The 19,065-nt window shown below is 40.3% G+C and overlaps 1 protein-coding gene across 3 annotated transcripts in view; it reads left to right on the top strand.

The window, feature by feature from the left end:
• spidr (scaffold protein involved in DNA repair) overlaps positions 1-19,065 on the top strand; it is a 280,768-nt gene that overhangs the window by 97,723 nt on the left and 163,980 nt on the right. For all 3 annotated transcript variants that reach the window (XM_072255220.1, XM_072255211.1, XM_072255230.1), the window contains exon 8: positions 15,904-16,123. In XM_072255220.1, the coding sequence (XP_072111321.1) occupies positions 15,904-16,123 (220 nt within the window). The remainder of the gene's footprint in view (positions 1-15,903; positions 16,124-19,065) is intronic.

Here is a 19,065-nt window from a genome sequence, read left to right as displayed (position 1 = left end):
ATTTTATCAATGAAATGAACATTGATATTTTAATTAAGACTCTGATTTTTAAATATGAAATGTGTGATATTCTTCAGTAGATTCAGCTCAAACCACTAGCTCAGTTTTTGAGAAAGTTGTAAAAAAACAAAGACAGACATGCATATTAAATGGGAGGTTTTATGTTTTTGATCAGCTTCTTGTAATAGGTGTTTTTGTCTTCATTATTTTGGTAAAATACGTAAAAGACTTTGTACGTGCATTTGACTGAAGAAAATATGCAGACGCTATTTCAGTAGTTTTATTTCAGTGTAATGTATTAGTGGAGATAAATATGTTTGTCTCTTCACATGTGAACACAACTTACTTTTCACCTGAGTTTGTAATTTCAAGGCAGCTCAAAGCACCTGTGTATAGAAAAAAAGATCTTTGTGTTGTATTTGCTGGAAAATTGCAAACTAGGTGTTCAAAATCCTTTCTAGATTTTTAAAATAAATAGTGGTTGTGGTTAAATTGGGCTATCGGTTTGTCGGGGCTGCGTGCTTATTTGGGACATCTAAAAAAAACTAATTCAGAAAATTGCTGCGACTCCTTCATATATTTGGGACTCTATGCGGCTTAATGGGTAGGAGACTGTTGTCGAACAGGTTCTAACTAGCATCAGTCACACGTAATTAGCGTCAGTTGCATGTGTTTTTGTTCAAAAAGTAGTAATTTTTTTCACTGATAGTTTGCAAGGTATAAGCAGTAAGACAGCAGTAAGCAGAAATGTTTTGCTCACTGCGATTTCAAGCAGTCAGGCTTTGAGTTGCCAGAAACAGCCAGGAGTGAAAATGAAATAATTTCATGACTTCAACAGGTTAGGAACAGCAAAAAATTTAGAAGGTATCAACAATCATATGGAATATTACAATCAAAATGAGGATTTGGAGGATGCAATTGTTGATAACATTGTATGAAAGCAGCCATTATCTGCACTAGGTGTCAGGCTTATTTTGTTTGCTACACTGGATGACTTCCTCCGTTGATTACAGTTTTATAGTACTGTAATACTATTGATGGTGTTCTAATTTGTTTCTCAGTTTGTTTTTTTGTGTTTTTAACTATTTCCATGAAACTTCATCTAAATGGAGCAACTGCTTATTTGGGCTGAAATTTACTGATCCTCATGTGTCCCAATTAACCAGAATCCACCGTACTTCTTTCTTGACTAAAATTAGCATCAGAGATGGTCCTTGTTTTATTGGTTTTTAATCCCCCAAAGCTCTTATTGCCTTTATACCCATAATTTTTGTCTTTATTCATTAAACTATGAGTGCATTTCAGAGACGAGATGGCAGCACGTTTGATTGCAGCAGATTCTTTGGGGTCAACCAAAGGTGTTATTGTTCTTTTTAAATGTATGTTTTATGATCACAAAACCCTGCTGTACATTAAACATTTAAGGTACTGCAAATCTACCCTATAAGCAATTTACTCTTTGGCGGAGAAACTGAGTGAGCTGGACTTGGTGTGGGTAGTTCTTCTGCTTGTGTCAGAGGAGTCAGTGCGCAAAGACAGTGTGCAGTCGAACAGCGAGTGATGGTCTCAGTTGCTTTTCTTGTGATCGCAAGACCCTGTTGGACATTGTTAATGTGGAATGCTGCAAGTCCGATTCACTGATTTATTGGCGGACGGCGAGGGAGCTGCATGGCCTTGGTGGTAACAAAGACTAGGCCTCAAGCTGTGGTGTCAGCTGTTTACAGCTGTTCAGGAGCAAGGTGTTGGAGTCGTTGTGCTCTACTGGAGCTGGCGTGGCATGGTGTCGAAGCTGGAGTTGGTGCTGCCTCCTGGCATTCACCCGGCAGAAGACAAGTAGTATTGTGTTCGACTGCAGACTGCTTCAACGTTGATGGACTCATGGTCTTGGACTATATATCTTTTGTGTCACTGCATTCTGCTGATCCTTTTGTGTACTTGCTATCTTGTATGTGCCTTGTGCTGTTTGTGACTGTTGGTAGTGTGTTTTGCACCTTGGTCCCGGAGTAACCCTGTTTCGTTTGTCTGTAGTTATGGATATTCATGTGTGGTTGAATGACAATTCAACTTGAACTTCAAAATAATTATTTGACATTGAAGTTGAGGAAATTTGAAATATATTAATAATGCAATTATTTTCGTCCTTTCTGCTTAGGGATGAGGCACAGATGTTCCAATTTCTTTTCTGCATGTACTATTAATCTGTTTCTAGTTCAGGACATCATAATTGAAGTCCCTTAAATTTTGAATGCATTGTGAGAAACTATTTAAATAACTTGCGAAATGTGTTTTCCAGGGGTTAATTAACAATCATAATTATCTTTGTCTTTTCATGAGGTGATTACAACTTGCTTCCAAAGGAATCTATCCAGTTTGTCCTTGTCTGTAAAGCTGACACTTTAAGCAGTGTATATTGATTCAGTACGCATTTATATATTTGCTGATCATTTTAGAGTGTAGCACAAAGCCTTAAAAGAAGCATCTCATTGAAATAAAGACGTGAAATGGCAAATTGACTTTAAGAAGAAGCAATGAATATAAGTTTCAAGATGTAATAATAAATGTAATGTGCTGATCTCAACTTGTCCCAATTAACCAGAATCCACTGTACTTCTTTCTTGACTAAAATTAGTACCAGAGACAGTCTTTTTTTTTAATGGCTTTTAATCCCCCAACGTTTTTATTGCCTGTCTACCCACAGTTTACTACTACTAAGTACATTAAATATCTGAATGAAGCTGAGCAGTCATCTGTGGCTAAGTAGTACCCTGTTATCTGATAAAGGACCATTACAATTGCATTATCTTTGCAGATGTCATATGTCTGCTTTTTGAATGGGATGCATTGTCTCAAAAAAAGGTTAGGCAATGCACCTTAAAACTCTCGCCTTTAAAATACTTTCTATATGTGAGGTACCTACTTCAACCTCCATTCATCCTCCCTTTAGAATTAACAGAATTACAGAGCCATGCATATCATATTAAAGTTATCTTTATGATTTGTGTAGGCAGTTTTACCGAACAATAAGAGCACTGCAAGTTGTATGCGGTTTTCAGAAAAAGAGAAATTCATTGTAGTTAGAAACGTTGACCCTTCGGTAACTATAGATGGACACCGTTTCCAAAGTACTGATTATATCTTTGTGGTGTGAAAGCCACAACTAGTTGCTAAGAATGTATTATTACCAGTAAATGAGATTTCATTTGATTCTTAACTTCCTGCCTTCCTTTTTGCAATTTCGTAGTTTTAAACAACATTCTAACAAGTTAAATATTTTAAGTGACATGTTAACAATACAAGCATGGAGTAATAAATATAAGTAACATTTTCATCATAAAAATAATTGAAGATGAAACAATATAGGTGTAGTAGGTGAATATCATTTGAGTGTTTAATGAGGTCTATTAACATAGAAAATAGGTGCAGGAGTAGGCCATTCGGCCCTCCGAGCCTGGACCGCCATTCAGTACGATCATGGCTGATCATCCAACTCAGAACCCTATACCTGCCTTCTCTCCATACTTCCTGATCCCTTTAGCCACAAGGGCCATATCTAACTCCCTCTTAAATATAGCCAATGAACTGGCCTCAACTGTTTCCTGTGGCAGAGAATTCCACAGATTCACCACTCTCTGTGTGAAGAAGTTTTTCCTCATCTCGGTCCTAAAAGGCTTCCCCTTTATCCTCAAACTGTGACCCCTCATTCGTTATTAAACAACAAATGAGCTGTTTTCAAAGTCAATAGTACAGTTATACAGGTTAAATCTTAGTTAATGGTTGATATATAATTGAGCACAAAATAATTTCAACATTAATAATTTTAAAATAAGACATATTAGGTTGTAGGTGTGTCCAGGAAGAATTTCTGTGGGCAGGGAAACTAGAGGAGAAGCAATACAGGATCTGGTACTAGGCAATGAACCTGGCCACTCAGTGGGTGCGCATTTTGGAGGTAGTCACCACAACTCCCTGAACTTTAGCATAGCCATGGACAAGGATAGGGGCAGATGACCAGTACTTTAACATTACATCGTTGTACCCTCCTTGGCCACAGTAGTGGTACCAGAGGATTGGAGGATGGCAACTGTTCCATTGTTCAAGAAAAATAATATGGATAATCCTGAGGGTTGTAGACCAGTAAGGCTTGTAAGAATGGTAGGCTAACTATTGTAGAGGATTCTTAGGTACAGGATTATGAGCATTTGCAGAAGTATGGTGTCATGGTCCCTTCTGGCAATGCTCCACCTTGCTATTTACCACAGGAATTGGGCCTCAATCACCTCATTTAATTTCCAATCATTCCCAGGTTCCACTAACTACACACACCTGCTTCCCATCAGAAACTGCAGGACTAAGACCCTGTGATCACAACAAGGAGCTGTCAGTTCGTTGGTCGACTGGTGTATGAGTAACTTTATTCCATGGCTCTTAGGACTATCAGTTCTAAGTCTAGCATCGTTCCTGAATTCGCTATTAAAACCAAGACTCCTGGTAAAGATTCTCTTGGACACCAATTCCACACTCGCTATGACCGTAACGCCTCCCGACTTGGCCTCCACGCCCGTGTTCAGCACTTGGGTTCATTCTACCGCCACGTCCTTGCAACACATGGTCTTACTAGGGATATTCAGCATCACTTTCTGAGTGGGTGTCTCACAAACCTAATTGAGTTTTTGAGGCGGTGACAAAACAAATTGATGAAGATGGAGTGGTGGATGTGGTTTATATGGATTTTATTAAGAAATTTGACAAGGTTCCTCCTGGTAGGCTCCAGAAATCCAAGAGGCATGGATTCTTTGGAAATATGCCGGCTTGGATTTGGAGTTGGCTAGCCCACATAAGACAGAGGGTGATAGATAGGGCATATTCTGCCTGGAGGTCAGTGATCGCTGCTGTTCCATAGAGGTCTATTTGGGGATCCCTGCTCTTTGTAATTTTTATAAATCACTTGGATGAGGAAATGAATGGGTGGGTTAGTAAATTTGCAAATTATATGAAGATTGGAGGTGTTATGGATAGTGTAGAAGGTTGTTATAGTTTGCAACAGAATATAAACAGGTTACAAAGTTGGCCTGAGAAGTGGCAGCTGGAGGCCCATCCAGGAAAGTGAAGTGATGCACTTTGGAAGATCAAACTCAAAGGCTGAGTACAAGGTTACTGGTAGGATTCTTAATATTGTGGAGGAACAGAGGGATTTTGGGATCCAAGTCGATAGGTCCCTCGAATTTGTTGTGGAAACTAGTTTAGAACCCTATGGTGTGCTGGCCCTCATTAGTCAGAGGATTCAATTCAAGAGCCACGAAGTAGTGTTGAATCTCTGTAAGACCCTGGTTAGATCTCATTTGAAATATTGTATTCAGTTCTGGTCACCTAATTATTGGAAGGATATGGAACCTTCAGAGAGAGTGCAGAGGAGATTTACCAGGATGCTGCCAGGATTAGAGAACATGTCTCAGGAAGAAAGATTGAGTGAGCTAAGGCTTTTGTTTTTGGACTGATGGAAGATGAGAGGCTACTTCATAGAGATGCAAAAGATTATCAGAGGTGTAGATTGAGTGGACAGCTAGTGCCTTTTCCCCCAGGATGGCAATAGCCAATTCCAGGGAACTTCTGTTTATGGTGAATGGAGGAAAGTTTAGGTGAGATATCAGAGGCAGATTTTTTTTCACAGTCGTAAGTGACTCGAACGCATTGCTGAGGTGGAGGTAGAGGCTGATTAAATGATAACATTTAAAAGACTCAGACACATGGTTGTAAGAAAAATAGATGGTTATGGGCTGTCTAGGAGGGAAGGCTCAGACTGAATCTGAAGTAGGTTTACACAAGTTGGTGCAACATTGTGGGACAAAGGGCTGTATTGTAAAGCAGTTTTTTGGAAAACTAACTTCAATTTGCTTCTCTGTAGGCATGATTCAAATACATTATGTGATACATTTTCCAATTTGTGTAATTTGATTGCCATTTTAAAATTACAGTTTGACAAACTCAAATCATAACTGCCCATTTTGTTGGTTGATGAATTCTGCTTTTTATTTTATCCATTTAATGACATTTTCAACCACTTGAATCAATGGGCCCATGATTGAGTGAACCTGGTGACTTAAGGAGTATAGTTTTGTGCTTTTATGACCTCTGATTCAGTGGGTCAGATTCTAAACATTCACAGCATCAAAAGACTTTACTCATATATTTTTTAGTTCTTATGCTACTTATTTTCCTTCTATCTCTTTTGGTTGTTCTGCTCCAAAGCATGTCACTATCCTTCTCACAGTTGCCTATACTTCAAAGTTTTGTGTTTGCAGACATGGAAATTTGACCTATATACTCAGGTCCAGAATGTTTTGAGGAAAAGCAGTGAAGCTAGTCTTGGGCCTTGGAAACACCACAATACACTTCTCCGCTCTCTGAATTTTCAGGAAGTACACTCTTCTCATGAGATTACCATGAGATCACCCAAATCCTCAAAATCCACACTCAACAAAAACATCAGGCAATAGAGAGAACTGAACGATCTCAGAACCAATAAGATCAAAGCTTTGAAATCTTTCAAGACTTTGAAACCACATCAAGTTGTGAATGATGATGGCAATTAAATAGCTAATTGGGGGCTGAGGCTCCAAGAATATCACTCGCAATAAGGATGGGACTCAGCATATGAATGGTAAAGAAAAGGTTGGATCATTTACTAGCATGTTCAGCCATAAGTGCCAAGCAGATGATTCATCTCATCTTCCTCTGGAAATCCCCACAAGAATCCTTTTCCACCAAAAGCATTTCACTCCATTATGATCTGAAATTGCTATAAGCAATGAAATCAGCAAAGTGTAGAAATCCCTTTGACAACTAGACAAAATCACAGTGGTGCTGCTGAATATCTGCTCTCCAGAACCAGCTGAGCCTCTGGCGAACCAGCTTCAGTATAATTTTAACGCTGGTATCTACCTTACGATGTGGAATATTATACAATTATGTTTCATTCAGAAAAAGCAAGACAAATTCAGTCAAGCTAATTACCGTCCAAGCAGTCAATTCTTAGTGATGAGGGCCATCATTGTTCTATTAAGCGACGTTTACTTGCGACTAACCTATTGCCAATGCCATGTTTAAGTTTCAGCAGGCCCACTCCAATCTGGTCCAAATGTGGACCAAAGAGTAGAATTCTTAAGGTGAGGCGAAAATGACTTCTTTACATTAGGGGAGAATTTGACTGATCGTTAAGTTTGACATTAAGGTTGTTTGATGCAGGTAACAACTTGTATTTATTTCTACAGCAGTAATACTACATCAGAACTATGTCTCCAGAAAGGAAAAGTTATACATGTAATTTAGCATCCACATTTTCTGAAAGATCTCTTTTTAAGATACTTTAGTAAAATATTTATTCTTGGTGCTTATGAAGTCTTGATATTTTTGCAATTATATCAACTTCACCCAATCTTGATTTGGCTTGATAAATGCTTTTTATGTTTACTTCCTGTCAATTATTTGCTAACCAAGGCGCAGAAAAACTATAAGCTTAAACATACTGACTCTTGGGGACTAGTTATGTTCGAGCCTCAAGTGTACACGAACGATGACCATGTTGCTATCTGCTGTGTGTTCCCTGCACTTTGCCCTTTGCATGTGCTTCCAAGACTCCTATTTTGGGTGTGGATATTGATTAAATTTTAATATGAAATAAGAGCCAATGGCTTCTTCAGTTTTGCCTCAGCATTAGAAATACTCAGTGGGCTGGCATATTTTAAAGTAACAATTAAAACAAAAAGGAATTTTGTAAACAGTTCCACTATGAATTAAGGCATGAACCTCCAAGGTTACAGCAATAATATAGAGTACAGGAAAGCAAAATGATGTTTATATTTAAAGAAAAGCTTAGACAGGGTAATAAAATTATTGTACAACTTTTTCAGACTGGCATGATTGGGACAGATAGTAACTTACATTGCAATTATACAGCAAAATCCACAATAAGGAATATTATCCACTTTTCACCATGGGCATCAATTTATGAAAGAAGGTAACTTCGTGAAAAGCCTGCTTGCTGTTTTATGAAATATCAATCTTTTTGTTGCTTAACAAGTTTACAGTTTTGTCAGGAAAGATTTAGTGTCATATTAATTGTCTTCAATATTTATTAATTTTTATAACAGTAGAATTGTAATCAAAATTTAGGCTAATATGTTCTTTCTCAGGGACTGTACTCTTAAATATCTTGACCCTTAGGGAGCAATTATGGTAGAGGTAGAATGCCAAATCTTTTAACCACCTTTTTATGTGGATTATAAATGCAAAATCTCTGCACTTGAATTATTCATTATATGTATAATACTCCCTTTATTTGATTGTTGATGTTGGTTAAATTTTAATATTAAGAGTATCTTTCTAAAAGGTACAGCTGATTAGTATCTTCTGGTTATTAACCTTTGATAACAAAACAAAGGAACTACATTTTATTTTGCTCAAACACACATTCAACTCACTGTTATTAATCTGGGTTAAGGTTAATAGCACACACAAAATGCTGACGGAACTCAGCAAGTCAGGCAGCATCTATGGAGGGGAATCGATGTTTTGGGTTCTGACTGTTCATCAGGACTGGAGATCCTGAAAGCCAGATTAAGAAGGTGGGAGGAGAAGGAATGCAAGTTAACCAGTGATAGGTGAAACCAGGTGAAGGGGAAAGTGGGTGAGTAGAGGAGAAGCCATGAAGTGAGAAGCTGGGAGGTAATAGGCAGAAGGAGAGGAATCTGATAGGAGAGGACGGTAGACTATGAGAGAAAGGAAGGAAGGCACCAGAGGGAGGTGATGGACAGGTGAGGAGTAGGGATAAGAGAGAAGCCAGAATGAGGAATGGAAAAAGAGAGAAGGGAGAGTGGAAGAAATTACCAGAAGTTACAGAAATCCATGTTCATGCCATCAAATTGGAGGCTACCCAGACAGAATATGAGGGGGGGGGCTCCTTCAACTTGAGAGCAGCTTCATCATTACTGTAGAGGAGGCAATGGACTGATAAAGGAGCTATAGAACATAGAGCATAGAATAGTATGGCACAGTACAGGCCCTTCGGCCCACAATGTTGTGCCGACCCTCAAACCCTGCCTCCCATATAATGCCTCACCTTAAATTCCTCCATATACCTGTCTAGCAGTCTCTTAAACTTCACTAGTGTATCTGCTTCCACCACTGACTCATGCAGTGCATTCCATGCACCAACCACTCTCTGAGTAAAAAAACCTTCCTCTAATATCCCCCTTGAATTTCCCACCCTTTATCTTAAAGCCATGTCCTCTTGTATTGAGCAGTGGTGCCCTGGGGAAGAGGCGCTGGCTATCCACTCTATCTATTCCTCTTAATATCTTGTACGCCTCTGTCATGACTCCTCTCATCCTCCTTCTCTCCAAAGAGTAAAGCCCTAGCTCCCTTAATCGCTGATCATAATCCATACTCTAAACCAGGCAGCATCCTGGTAAATCTCCTCTGTACTCTTTCCAATGCTTCCACATCCTTCCTATAGTGAGGTGACCAGAACTGGACAAGTACTCCAAGTGTGGCCTAACCAGAGTTTTATAGAGCTGCATCATTACCTCGCGATCTTAAACTCTATCCCTCGACTTATGAAAGCTAACACCCCATAAGCTTTCTTAACTACCCTATCTACCTGTGAGGCAACTTTCAGGGATCTGTGGACATGTACCCCCAGATCCCTCTGCTCCTCCACACTACCAAGAATCCTGCCATTTACTTTGTACTCTACGTTGGAATTTGTCCTTCCAAAGTGTACCACCTCACACTTCTCTGGGTTGAACTCCATCTGCCATTTCTCAGCCCACTTCTGCATCCTATCAATGTCTCTCTGCAACCTTCGACAATCCTCAACACCATCTACAACACCACCAACCTTTGTGTCGTCTGCAAACTTGCCAACCCACCCTTCTACCCCCACATCCAGGTCGTTAATAAAAATCACGAAAAGTAGAGGTCCCAGAACGGATCCTTGTGGGACACCACTAGTCACCATCCTCCAATCTGAATGTACTCCCTCCACCACCATCCTCTGCCTTCTGCAGGCAAGCGAATTCTGAATCCACCTGGCCAAACTTCCCTGGATCCCATGCTTTCTAACTTTCTGAATAAGCCTACCGTGTGGAACCTTGTCAAATGCCTTACTAAAATCCATATAGATCACATCCACTGCACTACCCTCATCTATATGCCTGGTCACCTCCTCAAAGAACTCTATCAGGCTTGTTAGACACGATCTGCCCTTCACAAAGCCATGCTGACTGTCCCTGAACAGACCATGATTCTCTAAATGCCCATAGATCCTATCTCTAAGAATCTTTTGCAGCAGCTTTCCCACCACAGACATAAGGCTCACTGGTCTATAATTACACGGACTATCCCTACTACCTTTTTTGAACAAGAGGACAACATTCGCCTCCCTCCAATCCTCGGGTAGCATTCCCGTGGACAACGAGGACATAAAGATCCTAGCCAGAGGCTCAGCAATCTCTTCCCTCACCTTGTGGAGCAGCCTGGGGAATATTTCGTCAGGCCCTGGGGACTTATCCGTCCGAATGTATTTTAACAACTCCAACACCTCCTCTCCCTTAATATCAACATGTTCCAGAATATCAACCTCACTCATATTGTCCTTACTGTCATCAAGTTCCCTCTTATTGGTGAATACCGAAGAGAAGTATTCATTGAGGACCTCGCTCACTTCCACAGCCTCCAGCCACATCTTCCCACCTTTATCTCTAATCAGTCCTACCTTCACTCCTGTCATCCTTTTGTTCTTCATGTAATTGAAGAATGCCTTGAGGTTTTCCTTTACCCTACTCGCCAAGATCTTCTCATGCCCCCTTGCTCTTCTCAGCCCCTTCTTAAGCTCCTTTCTTGCTACCCTATATTCCTCAATAGACCCATCTGATCCTTGCTTCCTAAACCTCATGTATGCTGCCTTCTTCCACCTGACTAGATTTTCCACCTCACTTGTCACCCATGCTTCCTTCACCCTACCATTCTTTATCTTCCTCATCGGGACAAGTTTATCCCTAACATCCTGCAAAAGATCCTTAAACATCAACCACATGTCCATAGTACATTTCCCTGCAAAAACATCATCCCAATTCACACCCGCAAGTTCTAGCCTTATAGCCTCATAATTTGCCCTTCCCCAATTAAAAATTTTCTTGTCCTCTCTGATTCTATCCTTTTCCATGTTAATGCTAAAGGCCAGGGAGCAGTGGTCACTGTCCCCCAGATGCTCACCCACTGAGAGATCTGTGACCTGACCTGGTTCATTACCTAGTACTAGATCTAGTATGGCATTCCCCCTAGTCGGCCTGTCAACATACTGTGGCAGGAATCCGTCCTGGACACACTTAACAAACTCTGCCCCGTCCAAACCCTTGGAATTAATCAGGTGCCAATCAATATTAGGGAAGTTAAAGTCACCCATGATAACAACCCTGTTATTTTTGCACCTTTCCAAAATCTGCCTCCCGATCTGCTCCTTGGTATCTCTGCTGCTACCAGGGGGCCTATGGAATACTCCCAATAGAGTAACTGCTCCCTTCCTGTTCCTGACTTCCACCCATACTGACTCAAAAGAGTCAGTTACCCTTCCTGTAGCTGTAATAGTATCCCTGACCACTAATGTCACCCCTCCTCCCCTTCCCCCCGCCCCTCTATCTCTCTTAAAGCACTGAAATCCAGGAATATTGAGAATCCATTCCTGCCCTAGTGCCAGCCAAATCTCTGTAATGGCCACTATATCATAATTCCATTTATGTATCCAAGCTCTCAGTTCATCACCTTTGTTCCTGATGCTTCTTGCATTGAAGTACACACACTTCAGCCCTTCTAACTTACTACCTTTACACCTTTTCTGCTTCTCTTTCCTCAAAGCCCCTCTATATGTTAGGTCTGGCCTTACTCCATGCACTTCTTTCACTGCTCTATCACTCTGGGTCCCATCCCCCTTGCAAATTAGTTTGAACCCTCCTGAACCATGCTAACAAACCTACCTGCAAGGATGTTACTCCCCCTTGAGTTCAGGTGCAACCCATCCAATCTGTACTGGTCCGACTTTCCCCAGAAGAGATCCCAATGATCCAAAAATCTAAAACCCTGCTCCCTGCACCAACTCCTCAGCCACGCATTCAGCTGCCATCTCTTCCAATTCTTACCATCACTATCACGTAGCACTGGCAGCAATCCTGAGAACGCCACCCTTGAGGTCCTGTTCTTCAGCCTTCTGCCTAGTTCCCGAAACTCACACTTCAGGACCTCATCCCTCTTCCTGCCTATGTCATTGGTGCCAACATATATGCCAACAGCTATGGAGAAAACAAAGGTGTTGTCAATGATGGAGTGGAATGGGAAGTTGAATTGAAATGGGTGGCCACTGGGAAATCCCACCTTTTGTAGCAGACGGATCAAAGGTGCTTGCCAAAGCGGTTCTCCTTTCTATGTAGGGTCTCACCGATGGAGAAGAAAGGGCATTGGGGGCACTGGATGTCAGTGGATCCCTGTAGCCTCTTATTTCGATTTAACTTCCTATTTCCCAGTGACCACCCGTTTCAACTCCACTTCTCATTCACTTCTCCCTTTTTTCCATTCCTCATTCTGGTTCCCCTCTTAAACCTTCTCTTCTCACTTGCCTATCCCCTCCTCCTTCCTTTCCCCTGTGATCCATTGTCCTCTGTTATCAGATTCCTTCTTCATCAGCCCTTTACCTCTTTCACCTATCACCTCCAACTTTCCCTGTTACCTGGCTTCACTTATCACCTACACATTGTACTACTTCTGCTTCCCTCCCACCTTATTTTGGCTTTCCCTCTTCCTTTCCAGTCCTGATGAAGGGTCTTGGCCTGAAACATCAACTATTTATTCCTCTTCATAGGTGCTATCTAACCTCATGAGTTCCTCCACCATTTTGTTCTCTGGATTATTTTCCATCATCTGCGGAATCTCTTCTGTTTAAGGGTAATAATATGCAGTAGTTTTCTGCATGTTTTTGTTTGTGTATAACCATTTTAAATGTCATTTCACCACTGTTTTGTTGAGATGTGTCTGTGATAATAAAAACAGAAAATGCTGTATATATTCATCTTGAAAGGTGTTATCTGTGGAGAGGCAAAATGTTTATGCTTCTCGTGGCTGGTTTTACTTCATAACTGGGAACATTTAGAAAACAGGCATGTTTAAGCTTGTAAAGAAGGAGGAGCTATGTAGAAAACAAAGGAGTTGTCAGTGATGGAGTGGAAAGCAAATAAAAAGGATGACAGATTGATTAAGAGAGGGAGCTGAAGGTTTGTTAATGGAGTTGATCTGTGGGAGATTAGAGAGATGTGATGAAGAAGTACCTACTGGAGCTATGAGATGCAGAGCATGTGTTGCTAGAACTCTTCACTTTTTAAAGTTTAAGATCCCAATTCTGAAAATAGACCAATTAACCTGAATGGTTAGCTCTTGGTTTTCCTCTCTGAAGAAGCTGTCCAAACCACTGTGTAGATGAAATTAGATTAGCTTTATTAATCACATGTATATCGAAACATATAGTGAAATACATTGCTTGATCACCCCAATCCTAGCTATCTGGCACCTCCAGCATTGTGATGTCTAATACCTTCTGTTTAAATTCAACATTTCCAATTCTTTTTAAATCTTTTTATTAATTTTCCAAAATTATAAACAGAATAACAATATTGATACAAAGAGATTGGAATTATCTTATTGTTGATAAACATGTAGAAAAAAGACTTCAAGTAATGCAGGTGTAATAGACTTCCAAAATTTTAGTATAGTTAATCATAAAGAAAAAAGAAATAAAAAGGGAAGAATAATGCAAAGAACCCCCCCCCCAAAAAACCAAAAAAAAACTAAATACTAAATCCAGAAAGAAAGCAAACGGAGCAAAACAAGGCTGCACCAATATCTTAAATTGAAAACATTCAATAATATCGTCAACTCCACTCCTCTATTCATATATTTTAAGTTAATAAGAAGGATTCGGAAAAGGTCGAGTTACATCATATGAAAATGTTGAATAAATAGCTTCCAAGTCTCTTCAAATTTAACCGAAGGATCAAAAATGTCACTTCTATTTTCTTCTAAATTTAAACATGATATAGTTTGGGAATACCATTGAAATGTAGTAGGAGGGTTGGTCTCCTTCCAATTCAATAAAATGGATCTTCTGGCCATTGAAGTAACAAATGCGATCATCTAACAGGCTGAGGAGGATAAAGATCTATGTTCCTTCATTGGCAAACCAAAAATTGCCGTAATAGGATGGGGTTGTAAGTCAAGATGCAAAACTGTTGAAATAATATCAAAAATATCTTTCCAGAATTTTTCCAAGAGAGGGCAGGACCAGAACATATGAGTCAGGGAAACCACCTCAGTGTGACATCTGTCACAAATAGAGTTTATATGGGAATAAAAACGAGCTAGTTTATCTTTAGACATATGGGCTGTATGCATTACCTTAAATTGTATTAATGTATGTTTAGCACATATAGAGGAAGAGCTAACTAATTGAAAAAAATTATCCCATTTCTCTATAGGTAGGCGAAGAGTATTTCCAATTCTGTAGTTTTTTTTTTGCTTGTTGAGTCCCTTTCAGGATATCAGCTATGTCAATCCCAAACTAAGGCTTAGATCCCATGAAGTGATTTGAGTGTATAATCTATATTGTTCATTCTGTTATCATTTAAAATTATAATAGTGCTGTGGTGTGTTACACTATTAGAATTTTGCTCAGGTGAGATGATAATCTGAGTGCCCGGTCTTTTCTCTTACCTGAATGCCAGATTTGCACTATGAAGAATGGCGCCAAAACAAAAAACCATCCAGCAAGTGGCTGTTCTGTGAGCAAAAACATCGTGTTAAATCCACTCACTGGATGTTTTTTTGTTTTTGGCGCCATTCTTTGTAAACTCCAGAGTCTGTTGTGTGTAAAAATCCCAGGAGATCAGCAGTTAATAATACAAGATAATAATAAGAGGAATAGATAGAGTGGATAGCCAGCGCCTCTTCCCCAGGGCACCACTGCTCAATACAAGAGGACGTGGCTTTAAGGTAAGGGGTGGGAAGTTCAAGGGGGATAGTAGAGGAAGGTTTTTTACTCAGAGAGTGGTTGGTGCGTGGAATGCACTGCCTGAGTCAGTGGTGGAGGCAGATACACTAGTGAAGTTTAAGAGACTACTAGACAGGTATATGGAGGAATCTAAGGTGGAGGCTTATATGGGAGGCAGGGTTTGAGGGTCGGCACAATATTGTGGGCCGAAGGGCCTCTACTGTGCTGTACTATTCTATGTTCTATGTTTCTGAGATACTCAAATCACCCTGGGCAGCACCTAATTATTTAGCTTGTTTATTTCAGCATTTTGTTTTTTCCACTACCAGGTAGAAAATGAGGTTCTGTTTCACTAGTTTGTGTGTAGCCTAACCCTGGCAGTGGAGGAGTCAGAAGACAGACAGGAATGTGTGGGAATGGGAGGGGAATTAAAGTAGCTTAAAACCAGGTGCTGCAGAAGGACATGGTTGACGTCCCTCAGGTGCTCAGCAATGTGATCCTCTCGACTGCTCTTCGACTTGTTTTTATTGTAATTTTTTGGTTTTAATTGTTAGATTTGCTTATGCTTCAGATTTACTTTATGATTTCAGATCAAATCAGTTCATATTTAAGTTATAGGGAGAGGAAAGTATGTCAGATTCACAGAGAGTTTGACTTGTCTCTATGCCAAGTGACTGCAAGAAGCATTGATCATCCAAGAACAGATAAACATCAATATGTTTAAAGCAGAATACAAGGCTAGGCAAAGAAGGTGGTAATGAACAACCCAAAAAGGGAGATTATAAGAATATTTCCCTTTTCTTTTTCTTGTATGATAGGTGGAAAAGGAGGTATTTTAATGGTGAAAATCTTGGAGTTACATGAAGAATGCTCAACGTTTGTAGCATTCTGTCAGTCGTTGATGGACATCTCCACTCAGCAAGCTATTGAAAATGATGACCATGGCAACGAAACCCGGCTTAATGTTTTATTCACAAGAGAAACAGCATCCCACCTCAGAATTGGTGCAGGAGATATTGTTCATATCTATCCACCTTGGTGAGTTTCATATAATCTTCCATTAATAAAGATTTGTTAAATTGTCCCCTGAATACAGTTTTAAAAAGTCAAATAATAACACTTGGATCAAAGAAGCATTTCACTGATATCCCATTTACCCCTTTGGAATTCTGATTCATGATTGTGTTCTTGATCCTGAATTAGAACATTCTTACAGGTAAGTACCTTCACTGTGCTTTACAACGAAATCCATTGGGCTGTGTGCTGCTGTGCCAGAAAACTGGCTTTAAACCCTTGTTGTCCACAGCAATGAAAAGCTATCTCATCATTGTTCAACAATGAACCAATGAAATAATGTGTGGAGGCTGCCTATGAGGACTGCTGCTGAATAGCCTGAGGTAAGCCATGCAGCAGAGCGCAGGCTTCACCCAAGCCAGCATGGTCAGTGCAGGCCGTCGTGGGATTTTTTTAGGGATACAAAAACAAGAAAATGGAAACAGGAGTAGGTCACCAGGTCTCTCAAGCCTGCCCCAGCATTCACTAGGGCAGCTCTCTTAATCAGGAATTAGTTTGATGAATCTCCTTCAGATTACCTCCAATGCTACTAGATCTTTAGTATATGGTGTCCAGACTGTGCATTGTATTCCAGGTGTGGCCTCATCAAAACCTTGTACAGTGGTATCAGAACCTCTCTATGGTTAAGTTCCTGCTTCTTCACAATAAAAGCCAGTATGCAGTTTGCCTTCTTAAATACTTGTTGAACCTGCCTGTTAACATTTGGGATTTATGCATGAGGACATGCAGATCCCTCAGTATTTCACTCATTTGCAGTTGCTATCCTTTCAGCTAATAATTCACCTTTAGATTGCTGTTAGCAAACTACATGATCTCATATAAGAATGTAAGAAATAGGAGCAGGAGTAGGCCATCCGGCCCATTGAGCCTGCTCTGCCGTTCAATAAGATCTGTCCGTAAACTCAGCTCCATCTACCTGCCTTTTCCCCATAACCCTTAATTCCCCTACTATGTAAAAATCTATCTCACTGTATCTTAAATATATTTAGTGAAGAAGCCTCCACTGCTTCCCTGAGCAGAGAATTCCACAGATTCACCACTCTCTGGGAAAAACAGTTTCTCCTCATCTCAGTCCTAAATCTTCTCCCCTGAATCTTGAGGCAATGTCCCCACATATATCCCCACATTAAACTCCATTTGCCAGGATTTCACCTTGTCATTCATTCTGTATATTCCATAGCAGAATCACAAATGTCCTTATGACAATATATCCTTCCATATATTTTTCTATCATTGGCAAACTTGGAAACTTTGCATTTCTTTCCCTCCATTGGGACATTAATGTAAATAGTAAAAAAACTCAGGTCCAAGAACAGATCCTGTGGCCCTCCACTAATTACATCCCTCCAGCCTGAAAAACAACCATTTAATCCAACTCTTCGTTTTCTATGCGTTGTCCCGTTTTCAGTCCATGCTAACACACTTCCTTCAATACCTTGGACTCCTGATTTATCCACCTGTTCTTCTGTGACACCTTGTCAAATGCCATTTGGGAATCTAAATATAGTACTTTTATAGTTCCCTTCTATCAAGTCTCCCTGTCACATTGTTAAATTCAAGCAAATTTGTCAACAACGATTTACCTTTCTTAAAATTACATTGACCAGTTTGGCACCAGACCAAGTGATCCAGTGGGTGGTAAAAGGATAAACCCTCAGCCCACTGGAGATCATGAAAATTGTTAGCCACAACACCGAAGGCTTCAGCCACAGTAAAGCAGAAATCCTGGCAAACTTAAAACTGGACATCTTGTGCATACAAGAAACTCATAGGCTGAACAACCAACCCTATGTGCCAGGAATGCACTTGGCTATTGACACCCCTAGCCAAACTTATGGAAGTGCAATTTTTGTTAAAGATAAATCTATAGTAATGAGCATAGCAAACATCCAAGCTGGCTCAATGGAACTTCTGAAAGTTAAAACAAAACACATAAATATCATCTCGGTCTACAAACCCCCTAATGAACCATTCATGTGGCCACCTAACCTAGATCTTCAGGACAAAATGTACCTCATTATTGGTGACTTTAATAGCCATAGCACCAACTGGGGATATGAAGATGACGCTGCAAATGGGGAAGAAGTTGTATCATGGGCTCTAAGCAACAACCTTGAGCTACTAAACGAGTCAAAGGACACCCCTACCTTCACAAGTGCCAGATGGAGAAAAGGATACAACCCAGACCTTGCCTTTGTTACCTCGGCAAGCTCCAACCTCTTCACATGAACAGTCCTCCAACATATACCCAAATCCCAACACTGTCCAGTCTAGGTAGAATCCCTTCCAGTTCTGAGACCTGTACCTTCAAAGTACCTACCAAGATTTAACCTGAGAAAAGTGAATTGGACATCTTTCGCAGAATCCTTTGATCAACTTATCGATACCATACCACCAGAACCTGATCGTTATGATAAATTTGTCCGACTAATCTGGAAAGTAGTGCAGCAGAACATACCTAGAGGCTGCAGAACCAAATATATTCAGGGATTGACTAGTGATATCAAGCAAAGTAATGATGAGTATGTCAACTTATATGACTAAGACCCGTTTGGTCAAGACACAATTGAAATGGGAGAGTCAGTTCTGTCCCTACTGAGCCAAGAGGGACAACAGCGTTGGCAGGAATTGATAGAAAACACTGACATGACCAAGAACAGTAAGAAGGCATAGGCAACTGTTCGGAAACTCAACTCAGACAATAGACCACCACGGAGAATTGCTGCCATAACACCCAATCAGGTTGCCCACCAACTAACACTAAATTGTTGACCAAATAACAAGGAACGGAGGCAAAAGAAAAAGCAACATCCGGAGATGGAGTCAGCTCTCTCAAATGAGAATAACAACTTCCCACCTCTCACCTTAGAAGAATTAAAGGATGAAGTATCACAGCTAAAATCCAA

This window comes from Mobula birostris, chromosome 1, assembly GCF_030028105.1.
Source record: "Mobula birostris isolate sMobBir1 chromosome 1, sMobBir1.hap1, whole genome shotgun sequence".
NCBI classification, from domain to species: Eukaryota; Metazoa; Chordata; class Chondrichthyes; order Myliobatiformes; family Myliobatidae; genus Mobula; species Mobula birostris.
Note: the sequence above shows the minus strand (reverse complement) of the source record. Positions and strands in the feature narration are given on the sequence as shown.